General features: G+C 41.9%; 1 protein-coding gene across 5 annotated transcripts in view; it reads left to right on the top strand.

Annotated features, from left to right (window-relative positions):
• The window catches only part of zbtb16a (zinc finger and BTB domain containing 16a), a 198,524-nt gene that overhangs the window by 157,431 nt on the left and 21,474 nt on the right, over nt 1-19,619 (top strand). For all 5 annotated transcript variants that reach the window (XM_030068303.1, XM_030068306.1, XM_030068302.1 and 2 more), the window contains exon 5: nt 17,681-17,851. In XM_030068303.1, the coding sequence (XP_029924163.1) occupies nt 17,681-17,851 (171 nt within the window). The remainder of the gene's footprint in view (nt 1-17,680; nt 17,852-19,619) is intronic.

Genomic DNA, 19,619 nt, shown 5'->3' with positions numbered 1-19,619 from the left:
TTAAATACAAGAAATCTGACTGGTGGTCTTAACAATTGTCAGAATATTATTTTGCTAATTTTTGGCGTATTTTCTTGTACTTTTTTTTTTTCTTTTTTTTTTTTACTACTATTCCAGTATATTTTCCTAGATTGCACATAATATTTTGGAAAGAAATTAAGGTTTCAAAGGGTTAATACGGTATTTCATTTCCAAAAAGTACTTTCCTTTTTTTTTTTTTTTTTTTTTTTAATAATAGACAGTTTCAGAGTAACCAATCACAGCTGACCTCGATCCTGATTGGCTCCCCTCGCTAAACATGTCGTTAACATGTTCCCACGTTAGGCTGATTAGAAAGACTGGGCCAATCAGAGTCCCACTTTAAGAACCGAAAACTCACTCGCTAAATATTCTGCAGAACGTTTATTTGCAGAACACGTTGAAGACATGAAAAAAAAAAATCATGAAAAATAACAAAGATATGAAAACACAAATTCAGTCAAATGTAATGAAGCAGCGTGTGAGTTAACGGTGAAATATTTGCCGCGATGTTCCAGTTGCTGCTGTAGATGTGCAGATGAGGAGCCGTGCGCTGGTATAAAGACCTCTCCCTGTCAACTAAATGGCCAGTTGAGCTGCCATATGGTTGGGCTGACATTATCTCTGGGTAATTAATATGGCATCTCGCCTGGCATCTGGTGGCATTAATCTAGCTGGGAGCAGTTCATCTTACAATGTCAGTGCTGCTGCAGGCCCGACGTGAATTATCACTGCCCGTTGGAACTGGGAGGCAGGCACAGGGAGGAGAAAAAAAAAAAAAAAAAGAGAGAGAAAGAAAAAGAAAAAAAAAAACATTGTCGCGTATGCAGTCGATTGTCTGTTGTTGCTGTTTTGGTTTCTTTTAATGGAAATCGCCTTCCCTTTGGCTGTCGGTGTGATTTTTTTTTTTTTTTTTTTTTTTTTAATTCCCTGCTTGAATAAAGAGAAGCATCGTTGGTTGTTTGAGCTCTTCTTCCTCATTAATACAACCAGGTTCAGTTTTCAGGTGTTTTATAGCACAAGAACATTTTTGTATTCGATTTCATTAGATGTGGGTTTAAAAAAAAAAAAAAAAAAAAAAAAAAACAGTACCGAGGCTGCACACACTGTGTGTCCAGTAGTGTTGTTGCTTTTTTTTTTTTTTTTTAGCGACACAGACAGATGATGAATGCGGCGTTTCAAGTACAAATAAGCCGCGTTGCACAGATCAAAAGCCGCTTTGTTCGGCGCCGTGATCAAACGTGATCTGATTCAGCCGTTTTTTTTTTTTTTTTTTTTTTTTTTCAATGTAAAACATGCAGGGAAGTGACGCCGTCGTGTTTTTATCATGGCGTTTGTCGGGGCTGATTTCGATGCCGTGGTGATGAATGTACAGTGGGGGTTTGGATTCAGGCCCGGACGCAGCGCATCAGCCCAAAGTGCAAGAGAACAAGTCCTAAAAAAAAAAGTCTTAACAGTGTAAATGATCTAAATGTAAATCCAGTTATAAGGGATTTTTGCATGTCTTCTCCAGAAAGGATTATTTGCATCCTGCCTGCTTTGATGAGCACATGTGACTCTGTGGACCTTCATGCATCTCTTTTCTCATTCTGCTCATTTACCGTTTAAGAGAAATGGGCCGGTTTGCCATTTTTTTCTTCTTTTTCTTGTTTTCACATTGACGGTATCATCGTGAATGAATTGGTGGTATTAAAAAGTTAAAATCCTGCGTGAAATGCGAATTACCGTGACCAAACATTTTCGTAGGTTCTTGCTTCAACAATAGTGTTTTTTTTCCTTCGTTTTCTTTGTATTTTCTTTTGCATTGCACATGAATGTAAATGTTTTTTCCCCGGCTGCCTCTTTCTCCAGTTTGATCAATAAATAAATCCACGGAGGCACGCGGTGAACGATTTGGCGGCATGCAGAATATTCTGTCTCACACACACACACACATGCCGACCTTCACGAACACACACACTTTTACATGCTTTTGTGTGCGCAAGGATCTCCCTGTGTTCGTTTACGTGTTTATGTGAATGCGCTTTATGTGTCGGCGAAACGCCGGCGGAGAAAAGACGCGAAGGTCACGCGGGAGGAGACGTCATCTCGTGTCTCCTCCTCCTCATCCAAGAGCCGCCATTTTTCTGAACCGACTGTGATCCAGCTGGGAAAAAAAAAAACAAAAAACATGTCTACACTTATTCTTAGATGGTTGTGGAATCCAGTTGGATTATGAAAAACCCTCTAAAATACTCAGATGATCATGTTGTGGTGTTGCGGGGAGGAACAGAGTGAAGCGGCGTGTCGAGGGGAAACATCGCCGTTTTATTATCGGTGACAATCAAAGACAGATCAGTTTCACTCGACGACGCGCGGTGTTTTCTTACTCGACTTGGGAGAGATTATTCCAAATGAATTCCCTGCTTTGTCACAGCCTGCCAGGTACTTTAGAGCCAACTTTTTTTGCATGCGTCTGTAATATCGAGGGTAATTGTGTTGTTTGATTTCTGCGTTTGATTGTCACGGACGGTGACTCGGCAACGTCCCCCAGATCACTTTAAACTGCAGTTTCATGCCATTTCTCGAGAAAATCTTGTTGAATCTGTCATGAAAGTCAGGTGTAGTCATTTTCCTGTGTTGGAGCCGTTCCCTGGCAAAGATGGAGAGGCAAACGCCCACCGCAGAAACCCAAATTCAGAGCGATATGGTGTGTTTCTCGCCTATTTTTCCTGGACCGGTGGTGTTTTTTTTCGCCACCGGCAGTCGCAGCAGACACTCCTCGCCGCCTCCTCGCCGCCCGTCACCGTAAACGCCAGTCACAACAGAGCCGTGTGTGCTGGCAGGGCGAGACGTTAGAAACGGGAGCGGAGGTGGAGGTCCTGCCGCCTCGTCCCGCACGCCGCCGCAGGCCGCACATCAGCAGGTTAAACAGCCATTCAGCTTCATTTTACAAAATGAAAAGTGCAGTAATCCACAATGTTTACAGTGAAACCTAAAGGAAATTCCCTTTATTTCTTTCCAAAATATAAAAAAAATTGCTGCTTTTTTGTTTAAAAGAGCATAGACAATCAAACACTTTGCTTTTTTCATAACCAGTTTCACAGGTAAAAATAAATTTTTACTTTAAAAAAAATATTTTAGATTTTTATAGTATTTTGTTATCATGTTTTGTATTTTTAACACATTTTAATATAAATACATATTTTATTTTTGATCATTTTTAATTTCATTTTTTAATTCTTACTTTCTTTTGTAGAAAGTTTTTTTTTTTCTTTTTTTTTTTTTTATTTATATTTAATTTTTTTTTTTACCCACACACTAAGCAGTCCACTCAGACTTGACCCGCCAGCTGAGAGCCACAGATCTCGCTCTCTGGTGTTTGTTGTCGGGCCGCCTCCTGTCGTCAGGTTTCACCGAGCATCAGGTCGCCACCGCGCTGAAAAGGTCGCCAAGCGCCGTTTCCATCACAACCTCGGCGGGGCGGCACCGAGGAACTCCGCCGTGCCGCGCCCGAGGAAAATAGATGTTTGGTGTGATGTGGAGAAGGTCTCCAGTGTGGGCCAACACGAGCGCGGCGGGTCGCGGGTCGCCCCCTTCGGCACGACCTCCTGCGGGCGAAACACCGTGGTCACCTGGACCCGCCCCGAGGTCAGACGCCAGCACCCTGTGACCGCCGTGCCACCTCCTGCCGTCCTGCATGAGCCTCCTAACACACACACACACACACACTGCTGTCCGCCACAGCACACGTCAGTATGTGCCGCTTTCAGGTACCGTGGGAAATACTGTACATGGAGCTCAAGCAAACCAGAGGACACACCTGGGAGGGAGCAGGTTGAGATGCCAGGATGTGACGCTTCAGGGTCAAAGAGCTCGGCAGCCGCGATTTGTGTCATCATGCGCTTCAGTTTTCAACTTTGCCACCCATTTTTTTGTATTTAACTCCTATCCTTTGATTCTTTGACCAAAATTTATTTAACTTAAATTTTGGGGTTTATTTATTTATTTATTTTGTTATTTTTCTTGAATTTTTTTCTTGTTTTTTTTTTTTTGGTTTTTTTTTTGGTGGTAATTTTATAATTGAAATTTGAAAATAGCAAATATAACAATTATAAAAGTAGTTTACTGGACAAGTTTTTTTCTGATCATTTTCTCTTTTTGGGGGTGAATTTTTTTTAACTTCAACTTTATTGCTAACTTTCTGATTATTTTGCTCATTGCCTTTTTGTTAAGATGTTTCAGAAAGAAATCACGTGGATTTGCTCTGATTTTAAAGGGTTAATGGATCAAAACATGATTTGCAGGTGCATCTCAAAAAATCTGAGCATTTCAAGGCTTTTTTGTTTCAATTTTGATGATTACTTCTTGCTTGTTCATGAAAATCAAAAATCGCCTCCATTCCACGCTGCATTGATGCAGTCAGACCAAGCACTGAGTGCATAAATAAACATATTTTTTCAGAGCATCGACAGGTCTGTATTATAAATCCTGTTATCGATTGGTAGCATGTAATATTTTAATATTTTGAGACGGTGGATTTTTGATTTTCATGAACTATAAGCTGTAATCATCAAAATTAAAACAAAAAAGGCTTGAAACATCTCACTTTATTGGTATAAAGTGAGATGTTTCAAAAGATATATATCTAAAATACATGAAGGTCTCACTTTTTGAATGAAATTAAACCTTTTCCATGATATTGTAATTTGTGTGATGCACGTATTTCTTCTCTCGGCTCTGCTGCCGCACAAAGTAGCTTATGTCTAAAATCAAACAGCAGCTCAAAAAAATAAAAATAAAAAAATGACCATCAGCTTTTTCCTGTTGAATTGTTTCCGTGCACCAGGCAGAGACACGTTCTGTACATTTCAGCGCTTTAGGATAGAGATGCCAATATGTGGTTGCTATCATGCCCTCCCTATAGATAAACTATAGCCTTGTATAGACTGCTATTGACAAGAGCAAGTAGTACCAGAGGTTGAGGGCTCCGGTAATGGCCTGTGATTGAACACCTTGTGCTGAGGTCCCGCTGCTCTCTGCCTCATTAACTCTGACAGGTCCTCTGTTCAACACGCTGCATTGCAGACCGCAGTCAGGACGCATTTAACTGTCTCTCCGCTCCCGTCGCAGACATCTGAGCGCTCCGCAGCTCGGGACCGGCGTGTTTTTGCTGCCGCAGCGTCAACCTTGAGGCGTGCGGGGGGGGAAACGTCGCAGGTTTCCGCTCGGAGCTGCGGCGACTCTTAGAGGAGAGGCTTCTCACAGGTTCAGCTGAGGTGTTTGTCAGCTCCCTCTGGAAGTGAGAAGGTGAGGCAGAGCCAGAATACTGTGAGGCCTGATCAGGGTAAATGAGGGGAATCCTAAATCAGCGTTGCCTGCAGTGGAAGTTCGCCATGTTCATACATCCTGAGCCAGAAAAAAAAAAATATATATTTTATTAATGACTGCGGCTTTCACTGGAGAGTTTTAGTGACCCCATGATGGTCTAAAGGCTGTTTCAGAGGCTTTCCCACCTTTTAATGATACAATTCTGCAGGAGACATTGAATCCTGGTTAATTTTTGCCCTTTTTTTTTTTTTTTTAGCATATTCATGTTCAAATTTCATCATACAGCGCAGATTGTTGCGTAAAAGAACCGCTCTCGGCAGCTTCAGTCCCCCCCCAAAAAAAATTGGCTTAGGCCTTTGGCGGCACCGTAACAGTTTGACACTTGTGTGTGTGTGTGTGTTTATGTGTGTGTGTGTGCACTTGTGACATTTTCTCTAAGCGTGTTTGTACCTCTGCACACTATAGACCGCGCCGCATTCTGCTGCCGTTTTAAAGCTACTTAAGCAGGGAGACATGCTTTGTGTGATGCAATGGGGCTCAATTTATAACACTGAGAGCAAAAGGGCCACTAAAAGGCCCGACTGGCTCTCATATCGTTATGAATGCTCCAAGGCTGTGGCTCTCAACCTATTTAGTGTCAAGGACCCCCCAAATTGACCCACATCAGGCCGCGGTCCTGTATTTGATAAGATGTGGCCACAGAGACCCCCCATCTGATTAGACTGCGTTATTCCAGAACCTGTCTGCACTGTGGATTAGCAGATTAACGGTGAAGAGTGTGAAACCTGTCCGCGGCATCGTCACTCTTGTGCATTTTCTCATTGGGCCAGCTTCTAGTCAGTGAAATAACAGGGAAATTGAAATATTCCCCATTTTTTCTGGAGACCCCCTGGAACCCAATCAATGGCTCAGAGAGCCGCTGCTCTGAGCCATAAATTGGAAAATTTGGTGTGATTGTTTTGACCAGAACACAATCAATAGACAGTCATTTTTTGCTGCAGCTGTATTTAAAAGTGTGGTAAAGTGATCATCCTCTTTTTTTTTTCATTATTAAACAAAAAATTCTTGATGATTTGCCCTCAGTGTTCGGCGCTGGCACGACACAATCAGGATGCTCAGTGTCGACTGCAGCGAATAAACAACAGCGAGCGTCGTTTTAGCAGCTTGCCCTCCTCGCAATTAGTTTCTCTTTTTTCCCCCGTGTTTTTTTGTTGATGAGGTTTGACTTTCTTGTTTTGTTTTTTTTGTTGTTGTTTTCCTCTGTTGTAGCTGTAAGTGTTCATGTTCACTGTCCAGAAACTACAGATCCCTCTCAGGCCCGCCTATAGGCTCAGTCACTGCTGTGTGGTGTTATCGGGATATATGCAATTAAAAAAAAGTAACATAAATGACATTACTTATTACTTCACTGCAGAATTTGTAGTCTTACTCCCGTACTCGAGGCTCAGACTGGAGCTTTTTGTGGAGGTGAAATGATGCAGAAAGCTCGGCATATCTCAAACTGTGGGTGTGGTTTCATTCCTTCCCACTCGCTGTCAGTCCACATGAACAGGCTTCCCTTTTATTCCCCTCGCAGCCACAAATTAATACAATGGGCAAAATTGACTCTGCACATTTCCATATGTGGCGTGAAAGCCGGCGCAGGACCTCAGAGGGAGTTTGTTTACCGCGGGCCGCTTGAAAGCCCCGAGCTCTGCGTCGGGCGGCGGCGCCAAAGTGATTCAGCGGCGCTCGCTGAAAAGCAACAGGTGAAAAGCTGAGGCGGCAGACAAGCGGCGCGGCGGGGAGCCATTCTCACATCAGCGGTGCTGAATGGCAACAAAACACAACAGCTAATTGCTCTCGCTCTGTGTGAGACAGACACACACACACACACGCATGCACGCACACACTCACAGACGCAATATGAATCATGCTTTGTCATAACTTGGCAGGCATTTCCAGTCAGGCTCCTGACACAGTCCTGCATTTTGCCGCTGATGAATGAATGTTGAGATGGAGAATGAAGTCGTTACTCAGATGAAGAATAAGCCGTTTTGAATTGACAGGAAAAGCAAAACTGATTTCCCTCCCTGTGCCAGATCTTTTTAACCTCTTCATGTAGCTCTGCACCCGAACCCGAGCACATGACCCGGGTGTGAGAGCCACCACTGACCTCACAATTCAGTTTAATAACAGTTTTTCACCTTTAATTATGAACTGCAGTTTGTTACTTGAGCATATACAGCCATAAGCGCCAACATTTCAAAAACTGTAGCCATAATTAAGAAAACACTGACATCATTCATTTCAATAATTTCAATTTCAATAATTGAATTCATTCAATAATCCACTGACTGGACAGTTATCACTATTGTAGTTTCCTCTGATTAAATTACACAAAGCTCTCATCAATAACAACAAATATAGAAAATCCTGACAATATCATTTTATGGCCTGTCGTGCAGTCGCTACGTTTTGTTTTATGGAATCAAAAATCATACAGCACATCTCTTTCACATACAGCCTAGTTGTGACAAGACGTGTGCATTTTCACTAGAATCTAATAAATATCTTGTCCCTGTTGGGTCTAAATTACAGATCTGATGCTCTAAATGTGTTTCATGGTCATATAATCATCACTTCTAAAAACATTTGGACTCTGATTATCTTAGTTGTAGCCAAGAGTTGAGCCTAAATTAGAACGTCTATTTTAATTTCAGATTTACTCTGGCGGTGGTGGGTGTTTCCTTGCTGTGCAGTAGATAGGAGATCCAGCCGGCCGGTTTGTGGATTTGCGGTGCAGCCGTCCGTAAACTGCGTGTGACTTCACATTTTTGCAAAGTGTTTGCAAGGGTTCGGACTCACGGCAGACACAAGACACAAACGACTCCTCCCCATCTCTGTTTGGTAGTTCGCACATTACCAAACAGAGATGGGCGCCATCGTGAGCTCTTTCCTGTATAAGCGTTTTTCTTGCTGCTTTTAGTGACTGAAAAAGCTGATAAATCTGTTGAACCATGTTGCAAAACCAGCATGTATGAGATGTAAGCTGAAGCTGCAACGATGGTTTTCGATGTTATTTTGCATCGTGACCCGGCCGCCGCTGAAAGAGAGCGTCTTCATCTCAGCGGGCCTCACCTGGTTACAGGTTAACGTTAGACACGACATACACTACTCACAAAAAGTTAGGGATATTCGGCTTTCGGGTGAAATTTCAGGATGAACCTAAAATGCATTCTAACCTTTACAGGTGAACTTAATGTGACCTTCTGTAAACTTTTGAATGCACATGTCCAACTGTTCAGTGTTTCAGTACTTTTTGCACAAGTTGCTGTTCTCTAACAAGGAGTTTAACGGCAAAATTCACATCAGGTGTTTGATGCTCCAGCTCATCGAGGTCGTATCATTAGGGAACGGCTGCTGGAGACTGGGGTACCTCAGATGGAGTGGCCTGCACTTTCTCAGACCTGAATCCCATAGAAAACCTATGGGATCAGCTGAGTCGCCGTGTAGAGGCTCGGAGCTCTGTACCCCAGAACCTCAATGTCCTGAGGGCCGCCCTTCAAGAAGAGTGGGATGCCATGCCTCAGCAGACAATAAGTCGACTTGTGAACAGCATGAGACGTCGTTGTCAAGCTGTAATTGATGCTCAAGGGCACATGACAAGTTATTGACACTGACATTTTTTGTTGTGGTATACCCACCACTGTTGTTGGCTTTTGTTTCAAGAAATTGTTTGAGATGAGGAAATCACCAGTGTATGCTTCTACTTAAATGCCCTACTTTCATGATATAATATCACTGTAGCGTGAACTTTTTTACATTTTCCATAAATTTCACCCAAAAGCCAAATATCCCTAACTTTTTGTGAGTAGTGTATAATCCATTTGATGGGACCGGTCAACTTAAACATATTGCAGTCAACACAACTGTAGTTTAGTTAAATTACACAAAACTATCATCCAAAACAACTAAGCGTAGTGAATCACACCAGTTTGGTTTTTTGCAAAACCAAAAAAAAGGGTGAGAAAACAAGACCTGCGATAAGTGTATTCAAGACATTTTAACATTTCATGCCCTGGTATTGAGATGTTTTAAGGTTTTCAGAGACTTTTTCACGGAGCCGAGGCCGCCGTGCCGCACATGAGAAGCAGGGGAAGTGTCTGCCTCGATAGCCAACCTTTAGCGAGTCCATTTCTCTCCTCTGTGCCCATCCGGCCACTGTCACCTCCCATCGGGGAGTATTCCTCTCCATTACAGGCCTGCGTCCGTCCCCCACTTAAATAACAGCAGCCCTGCCACTCCAGGGCCATTAAGATACTACCAACAGCAGCGGCACACACACACACACACACACACAAACACCCACAAACTCTGCCCTGGCCTTTATAAATAGATGGAGGGAGAGGGAGGATGGTTAGAGGAGGTAAATTATTCCAAAACAGCCGAACAGGATTGAGACTAAGCACCCCCCCACACATACACATACACACACACACCCCAAACACACACACACACACACTCACCCTCCACACCGCCCTTCTCCCGCTCCTCCTTTCAGTTGTCACTTTGGGCCGACTCAATTTTGCACTGTAATGGACCTCCTGGGTCAACTACTTTTTCCCCACCTTTCCTTCTCTTTTTTATCTCTCCACTTCTCTCTTTATCTATCAGTGCCCAGCCACCACCAGCACACTGAGACCACTTTTACTCACCTTCCCGCAGCACACACACACACACACACTTACACACACGTTCCATGCACTGACTGTACACTTTGTTGCTTTTAATTCTGACCAACACAAATCAGGGCCCGCGCCGCTCTGCCACAATTTGTGGACTGCAGACGACGCCGGAGAGGGGATGATGCCGAGTTTTCTGGCTCGTGCATACCACGTCTGCCGTTACACTGCAAAAACTCAAAATCTTACCAAGATTATTTGTCTTATTTCAAGTCAAAAATGTCTTATTCCTAGTCAAAATATCTCATTACACTTGAAATAAGACATGATCACCTCAGAAGTAACTTGTTTTTAGACAATTGTCTCGTTTCAAGTGAAAATTTGCTTGAAACAAGTGAAAATTTGCTTGTTTCATTGGCAAAATTTGTTTCTTGTTTCTAGCTAATTTTCTTCTGAGGTGATCATGTCTTATTTTAAGTGTAATGAGATATTTTGACTAGAAATAAGACATTTTTGACTTGAAATAAGACATATAATCTTGGTAAGATTTTGCGTTTTTGCAGTGTACAGTGGCATGCGCTTTAAAGCCTCTATGTGTATATCACTTGCAGCCATTGTCAAATTAACTGACGCTTGTCAGGTACTACTTATATTATAGAAATATTATAGAAATTGGCGGAGTTTGCGGGGGGGCAGGTGGGGCATTGCCCCCCCTAGCGTCTGAAATGTGTCACTACATTGAGTCAAAAATAGATCCAATATTTTTTTTTTCCTGTATACATATCTATAAACATTTAAGCAATGCAATAAAATAAGATTATTTTGAGAAATAAATCTGAATTACATTATGTTTGGTATTGTAATAAATAAAATAATAATAAAAAAAATGTTTGCCCCCCCCCAGCGCAAATTTCAAACTCCGCCTATGCGCGGCAAAGTGAAATATCCGGATCGCTGGAGCTGCAGTTTTTTTTTGATAAATGTTATAAATAAATCAGTGGTGCTACATAGATGCCATGGCCTGCACATCGTATTTTCCAGTTGTAAGAAAACATGTTTGTTTGGTACGGATCTGTCAGGGTCACCCAGAGCACATAAAAATACCTCAGATACCACAAATGGCCACATTGCCTGCCTCTGCACGGCTTAGAGAGGCTCTGTGTGTCATGATCTAATGGCTGTCAGTCCCATTGTCTCTCATGCTGTTGGTTATTCTTTGGGTTTTCCACATTTATATGTGTTTTTTTTATTTTATTATTATTATTTTCTAGATGCTGGCAAAGGCCACGTGCTGAAACACATTAATCCTTGCTTTCAGTGTCTTCTTTCCCGGTATATAATATGCAAACACGTAACTTTTTTCCGTTTTTTCTTTTGTTTTTGTCCTCCGCTCGCTCTGTATAACCATGCGGCTCTTCTTTCACAATGCATTGCTTCCCCCGTATTCTAGTTCATGCACGCTCTCTGTTGAGAAACTGACAAGTGACAAAAGCTGGATGTCACAGGCCAATGCAACGCCATGCAATCTCCTCTGTGTACCATTTGAATGTATAGAGCGTGAACAAGGCTTTAAGGCTGAGCCAAGGCCAGTGAAATGCTTTATTGTAACACTAGTGTGTGTGTGTGTGTGTGTGTGTGTGTGTGTGTTTGTGAACACCTATACATGCATAGGTACTGGACCGGTGTGTCTGCGAGGAGGCGGCCTGGATTAATGCATCGGCACACACACACCTAATCACACGGGGTCACGCAGTACACATGCACTCACATTCAGCCCATCGTGCACGTCAGCAATGTAGCAGGTCTCCAACGATGTCGCTCTGCTGATAAAGCCACTGTCATAATGGCAAAAACAAAGGAGCTCAGCAGGGTTTCTACTGGCAGGACTGGAAGAATATATGAATATATAATTAATAGCAATAGTACGTAGTAATTGGTAAGTATTTAGGCCCTCAGAACAGCTTCAGTCGTCCTTCTCCTGCTTCTCCTGCATCCTGAACCACGTGGAGTGAATTTTTGAACTTTTCCTCGAGAGGGAAAGACTTTTGAGGAATGACGACGGTTGAAATCTACTTCCCGTAATAGTCCAGTCATTTTATGAAAAAAAAACAGGACAAATTGCAAGAGAAGCAAACTCAACTGATTTTGTATCCTCAGTTTGTCCTGAGTGAGGGAAAAAAGTCCCAAGAAATCCCATTGGTGGAAAGTTTTGAAAATCACCTATTTATGACCATATAATACCAAAAAAACACCCTTTTAACAAACAGGTGAATGGGGTTCAAAGTTTGACCTTAACCTAACCTAACCTAACGTAATCTTGAATTAAAAGGTTACTATATAGGTTCAAGACATTTTTAGGTTACTATATAGGTTCCTATATATATAGTAACCTTTTAATTCACTGTTTAAATATCTGTTCTGGCATTTATTCCTTATATTCCTTATTAGCGCATATCAAATCAGATAATGTGTGATATGCATGTGTAAACAGAATCATTCAAAGAACTTGTAATTGACTTTTTTTCTTGTCTTTGTGTGTGTAATCAACTTGTGAATTTTTATAGTGATATCTGAAAGTAAAACTTTGAACCCCTTTCACCTGTGTGTTAAAAACAGTGTTTTTTTTTTGGGTATTATATTTATTTATTCATTTATTTATTTATTTATTCTTTATTTCATTCATTTATAAAAGAAAAAAAAACAATTGAATATAAATACAAACGTTCCCAGATCTTGAATGAAAGGGAGCAGAAAGAAGAATAATCTCATTTAATCTGCCCCTTTATCCCAAGGAATCCAGTTACAGTTATATGGTCATATAGAGGTGATTTTCAAAACTTTCCACCAATGGGATTCCTTGGGACTTTTTTTTTTTTTCCCCTCACTCAGGACAAACTGAGGATACGAAATCAGTCGAGTTTGCTTCTCTTCTCTAAAATTACTGGACTATAAAGGCTCGGTGATGTTTAGAAAGGAGCTATAAGAGGAGGTTGGATGTCATCGGGCTGTCGGTGAAATCAGCGGCGTGCACAGAGGCTTGATCATCTCAGAATGTGGGGAAGCGTCACGAGGAGGCAGCATTCACGCCCGGGGGCGCGAATTGACCATACGAACACCGAGATCTATTATACAGCAGTTAGTTCCGGTCGAGTGATTTGATTGGACAAGAGGCATTGCGTGAGTGCTGATACTTAGCGCGACAACACTCTGATGTTTTACTGTTATGTATCACTCCCCCCTGCGAGTGTTCAGTAATAACCGTTAGTAACATTAACGACAAGGGTCTACATTGTGGCAAAAAAACACAAAGATGGACACATCTGTCAAAACAACAGTGGAGTTAAATCATGAGGAGGACGAGGGGGAGGAGGTGAGTTGACTGTCAGGTTTATGTTCAGTTCAGCCGAAGTTAGATTTCTGAACTTTGGAACTATTTCGGAGCTGAAAAATTCATCAAATAAATAACTCACCATCTGTTTATTACCGTTAGCTGATGAGCGGCGTTGTTTGCATAAAGGCAATATCACGCTTGAGGTGGTGCTTTAGTCTCTTTAGGTGGAAAAACCTCACAGAAGAAAGAAAAAATAAATAAATAAAGACAATCAGTCAACCAAATAAACATTTCTCTAAACAGCCTTTTTAACCTTTTACAAGAGATATGTACATTTTAAATGTAACAAATGACTTTTCTTAGAAATTAATCAGAGTTGTATTTATCTTGTTAACAGATCAGTTTTTAAAGGTATTTTTAAACAATATACAGTACGTGAATTCATTGAACTATTTCACCTTAATTGTTTATATTTTAACTAATTTATATTTCATACCAAACAATTTGTTTTAACTAGTTAACTTAGAGTCTGAAAAACCCATTTTTAGCAAACCTTTAAATTAAATACATCCATCAAGATAAATGAATCACTGTCTACTTCTTAACTGGTTTAAACAAGAAACAAACTTTGCAACTCATTTTTCACGTTACAGTCCAAATCTCCCAGGCGCTCTTGAACGCATCCAGCAAACTCTTGCGATGTTGCAGAAGTGATACCCGATACATGGCGGTAGACCTTCACAGATCCACCAGGTTGACCAGTTTGTCATTTTGTCGTTTTCCAAACATAAACCTGTGTGTGTGGACAGAGACTCATCGTGTTCCAGTGGATGCGTTAAATAATTTTGCAGTTTTTGTGGCCGATGCTCCTGAACTATCTGGCCTCTTTCCAGTTCTGTTGGTCGCCCCCCTGTTGTTTTGAAAGCTCCCCCTTCAAAGTAGTCAAAGATTGTCAGACCTTTCCTGCCTGTGGCCATCAAACTGTACAACTCCTCACTCTGAGTGTCAGACACTCTGAGTCAGTGGGCTGGCCCCATAAACTAACTCTTGTGCAAATTCCCTCTGTGCAATAATCCATATTCAATACCATACTTATGTGCAATAACCTGTGCAATAATCCATATTCAATACCATACTTATGTGCAATAACCTGTGCAATAATCCATATTCAATACCATACTTATGTGCAATAACCTATAGTGCAATAACTCCTGTCCATGTTTGCACTTGTACATATATTTTTTCTTTCTTTTTATTCTATATATATTTATATTTATATTTATATTCCTTTCTTTATTTTTCTTGACTATTTGCTCTTTTTACTTTACACTTTGAGTGGGAGTTGTTATTGCAACAAAAAGTAATTTCCCCCTGGGGATCAATAAAGTATTCTGATTCTGATTCTGATTCTTTTCGGAGCGGAAACACGGCGCTTGGACGTTCGCCGTTTGACTTAGTGTGACTCATCATTGTTGGCAGCCTTCGTAATTGTGATTTAATGAAGTTGTAGGCATTTTTCATGTGGCGTTTGTGTGTTTGTGTGTGTGTGTGTGTGTGTGTGTGTGTCAGCATCTGGGTTTAGTGGTTCCACCTAGCCCAGGACCTCACCCCCCAGACCCTGGTTCAGAGGCCGGCTAACCTCCTGCATTCCTCCAAACCTCTCATCCTCCCTCTCGGTGGCCAGACTCCCTCTCTCAGCCTCCCCTTCCCCCCTGCCTCCCTCCACTCTCTCTCTCTCTCTCTCTCCCTCTCTCTCTCTCTCTCTCTGCCTCAAGACCACTTAGGCCATTTTCATTTTCAACTTTCATTTTCAATTCCCAACTTTCAAGAACAAAAATGGCTCGCCACTTCACCTCTTTACTCCAGTCATGAATTATTTAGTGTTTAGAAGCCAGGAGGGGGGTGGAGGGTGGAGGGTGACAGGGGTGCAAGCCATGCTTCCTTATGCTTATGCTAGTCCACTGACTGAGGTAGCCCCAAGATACATGAGAAAGTGAGAAATGGAGAGGCAGATGGAGGGAAAAGAGGGAGCGAGGGAGATGGAGAATAGAAGTGAATAGGAGGCATGCTTGTCAGTCAAAGCCACTTAAGTACCTCAAGTCCTAGAGGGATTCTAGCGACAATCAACCCCAATCAATGGCCCCTTCTCATTGATAAAAGGAGAAGGGAGAAAAAGAGGCAGCTGAGGAGAAAGGGAAAAAAACAAGACACAACCGGCTCGGCACTAGTTGCACGCTCGGCGGCGGCGAACATCTTGGCCAATGCTGTAATAAAATCAAATCGCCGCTGATAAGTCACGACTGCAACTCGTTACCGCTAACACGCGCTTAGCAGGGCTTGCAGCGCACGTTTGGTTTTTTTTGTTTTGTTCTGAATTTCTTGCTTTCCTACACCCACTTTCTCTGTTTGAACTGCTTTTTGCCAACACTTTCCCATCCTTCATCGTCTCATCGTTCTCCAGTGGCACATCTCTTCTTCCCTCGCCGTGTCTTTCAGGGCGCGGCGCAGCCAAGACAGTGATTGATCTGGCTCGCAGGCTGTCGGTGGGCCCTCCTCCTCCTGCAGTGGTTATGAACATGAGGCGGGCTGCTCTTCATAGATTTTTAAATTAGTGTCAGCTTTGCCCCAAAGATGTGTTATTGACTGATGAAATAGAAACTGAGCTCCAAACACTCAGTCCTTCCCCAGAGTTTTCCCCAGCCTGGTAATTGAAAAAGTGTGAAGCGAGTGTGTTCAAGGGAGCATGCAAGTGTGTGTGTGTGTGTGTGTTTGTGTGTGTGCGTGCATAGAAACTGCGCACTCTTTATCTCTGCTGGAGAAAAATGCACGGTGCTTGCTCGACTCAAAATTCAATTGAAGTATCACACGGGAGATCTTTATCGTTATACGCGCTCTGTGAAACATGAGCATTGTGTGCACCTTTAGTCCCACAAATACAGTACACTCCATGTAAGCCTATGGAGGCTCTACTTAGGAGGCTATAATGTGTCTGAGCCCCCTGACAAATCCCCCCCCTCCCTGTTGTTGCACGTCCCGCATCTGTATGTGTGCGTCGTCCTGTATGTGCACAGGCGTCTTCAGGCTGCTCCATATGTTTGAACAAAGCTGGCGCCGGTTGTCGTCGCAGTGCTGCTGAGTTAGGGGGCGCCCCTGGCCATTTCCTCAGCCACAGTGCTCAGTGTGTTTGAATCGAGAAAGTTGGCTTCCTGAATGTTTAAAAAAAAAAAAAAGAGAGAGAGTGTGTGTGTTGGGCAAGTTGATATTATTCTAAACCTCTTCAGCCCTGTCTCTCGCACCGTTTGGTGTGTGGCCAAGCTTTGTGCAAAACCCACAGAGCTGCGCTTCAGGCACGATTCATGCAAAATGTGCATAAAATGATGCACGAGACATGTGGAGATTTTCTATTTGATGTAACGCTGCAGCCGTGAACCAAAGGCAGCTTTGCTTTTAATATTTCACTCAGTGTAAGTGTGATGGAGCTTCAATGAGGCTGACACCAGGAGAAACATAATATCTATGATACTGACTATCATTTTTTTTAACTTTGAAGCTGCAAAAGGTGAAATTTAGTGGAAAATTCAGTTCAAAGGGTTAAGTATCGACTAATATTGGTCATATTCCATGCTCGGAGGACGAAGACATAGAAATGCACTTGGCGACACTGTCCTTTAACAGCTGCAAAGATGACATTTCTGGATGGTCCAAAAAATGTCCAGTCACTTTTCAACTGGTTTACAGCGAGACGGATCCTCTCTTCTATTTTCTTGTCCTCACATGTTCAAGCCAGGTTTCTACACTGCAACAACTCAAAATCTTACCCAGAATATTTGTCTTATTTCAAGTCAAAATGTCTTATTTCTAGTCAAAATATCTCATCACACTTAAAATAAGACATGATCACCTCAGAAGTAACATGTTTTTAGACAATTTTCACTTGTTTCAAGTGAAAATTTGCTTGAAACAAGTGAAAATTGTCTAAAAACAAGTTCTTTCTTAGGTCATCATGTCTTATTTTGAGTGTAATGAGATATTTTGACTAGAAATAAGACATTTTGACTTGAAATTTGTATACATCTATGCACACGGTTTTTTGCACATTGGGTACTTAGATCTCTGGTGTCATCTTTTATTCTTTATTTTTTATCTATTTAATCTTGTAATCTGTGGATACTGTTGAAAACTGTGAATTTCCTTCAGGATGAATAAAGTATCTATCTATCTATCTAAATATTCTTGGTTAGATTTTGAGTTTTTGCAGTGTATGCAGACTTCGTTAGTTACATTTAAGTGAAAGCAAATGAGTTTTGCGAGCCCCGCCCCCTGACCGCCATGTTGTCTCTCTGTTGTCTTTCTGCAGGCTCGGACATGGCCATCTTCTGCCTGCTGTGTGGGAAGCGGTTTCAGACCCAGACAGCGTTGCAGCAGCACATGGAGGTCCACGCCGGCGTTCGCAGCTACATCTGCAGCGAGTGCAACCGGACTTTCCCCAGCCATACCGCACTCAAACGCCACCTCCGCTCACACACAGGTCAGTGGAAGCTCTCGCCAGCCACCCTCACCACGGCCCTTAAACATCTTACGCGATATAATTCAAAGTATGTGTGTGTTTCTCAGTTCACAATATATTCCTTTTTCTTAAAACTTAAATTCAGTTCAATCGAAATGGGCTTTACTGGCGTGAAATAAAAGTGTACTTAAGAGGGAAGAAAAGGTAGTTCACCTCTAAACCTTGCAATTTCATTTCAGTCAGTTCTTTGTAAAATGTAAGACAGATATCCACTTCTTAAATCCAGCATTTTGACTTTTTCTTTGAAGCCGTCTCCCTCCAGGGAGCCGCGTCCTTACAGACAGGGTAACGCCAGGTTTCTGCAACTTAAAGACTTGGAAAGATATTTTTCATGCCAATTAAAAGAGTTTTAATATCATGTTCACCCGCAAATAATCCTGAAGGTGGCAATGTCATAGCACAAATTGCCCATCGGGGTTAATAAGGACTACTACTGCTACTGCGACTACAGTATTTGTATGCACAACATTCAAAAAGTAGTTCACCAAGAAATAAATACATATTCAAAACTTAAGATTTAACAGTGACATTTAACCATAAGATAAGATAAGATAAGATAAGATATTACAGCAGCAAACAAATACATATACATAACCATACATAACCATGTATGATAGGTTTCAAGGTCTTTTCCTAATATTGTTTACCATTTTTTTATTTTATTTATTTATTTATTTTTTTGCCTTTTGAGCTTTTATTTTGAAAAGGGCACCTGTTGATTTGCTTTGCTCTGATTCCACAGTGTTTTGAATTTAAGGTGATTAAGACGATTCCTGTCCAAAACGGGGAGTAAATAAAGATTCAACTCGTTGATGCTGAATAGTCCAAATCTTGACTACGCAATAAATTGTTCCTGTAGCTTTCGTACCTTTAATGTAGCCCAGCCTTAGTGTTCAAACGTAGCACGGCCTTATTGTTATTTTAGTCATTTTATTCCAATGACCGGTCAAGACTAGCGGTTTTACTTTAAAGCTGCAAACGAGCCGAATGCACCACCTGAGTCTGTTTCCGTCATCCTTTAACATCATTCAAACACATACCCGCCTGTAGCGGCTGGACTGTAAACAGTTCATATGAAATCCTCGTGTTACACCACTGCAGCAGCTGGAGTAATACATTACTGTGACACGTTCATTGGTATTCCGCTTTGGTTTAACTTTATGTTACCGTGCATCAATTCTGCAGCGAACGGAGCAAATTAAGTCGAGCTTAGGACCGACTCGTAACGAATGGTCTGCGTTATCAGCAGCTCAGAAACCCGCCTCTCTGACTGCAGGTTATCTCGTCAGATATCCACAGGCCACTGTACAACAGCAGTTGACACCAAATTGCCAACAGACAGCCGGATTTAATCCATTGGATTTTGTTTGGAGCAGCCTGCCAGCGTGCAGACGAGACAGTGGGTTCAAAAGTAGTGGTTCATGTCGGCATCAGTGATGGGCCATAAAAAACTCAATGCTCACAGATGCCAGTGTTGACTTTTGGAATTTGTTATCTTTTTTTTTTTCAGCCGCTAATATAAGAGGCCTCGGTTCGGTGCGCAAATCCATCGGGTTTCCACATAATAATTCTTGTCACAATCTGTTATTTAAGATGGCATTTTACAGCTGGCATTTTTTTTTTTTTCTTTGCTGCAGGTTTCTCCCATAAATGGCACTGGAATCACTGAATTCTGCTGCCACTTTACAACCACAATGATTGTTTTGCTAAGGGAAAGTTAATGCCACGG

The sequence above is a fragment of the Myripristis murdjan genome, chromosome 14 (genome assembly GCF_902150065.1).
Source record: "Myripristis murdjan chromosome 14, fMyrMur1.1, whole genome shotgun sequence".
NCBI lineage: Eukaryota > Metazoa > Chordata > Actinopteri > Holocentriformes > Holocentridae > Myripristis > Myripristis murdjan.
The sequence above is the reverse complement of the archived record's forward strand: the minus strand, read 5'-3'. Positions and strand labels throughout refer to the sequence as shown.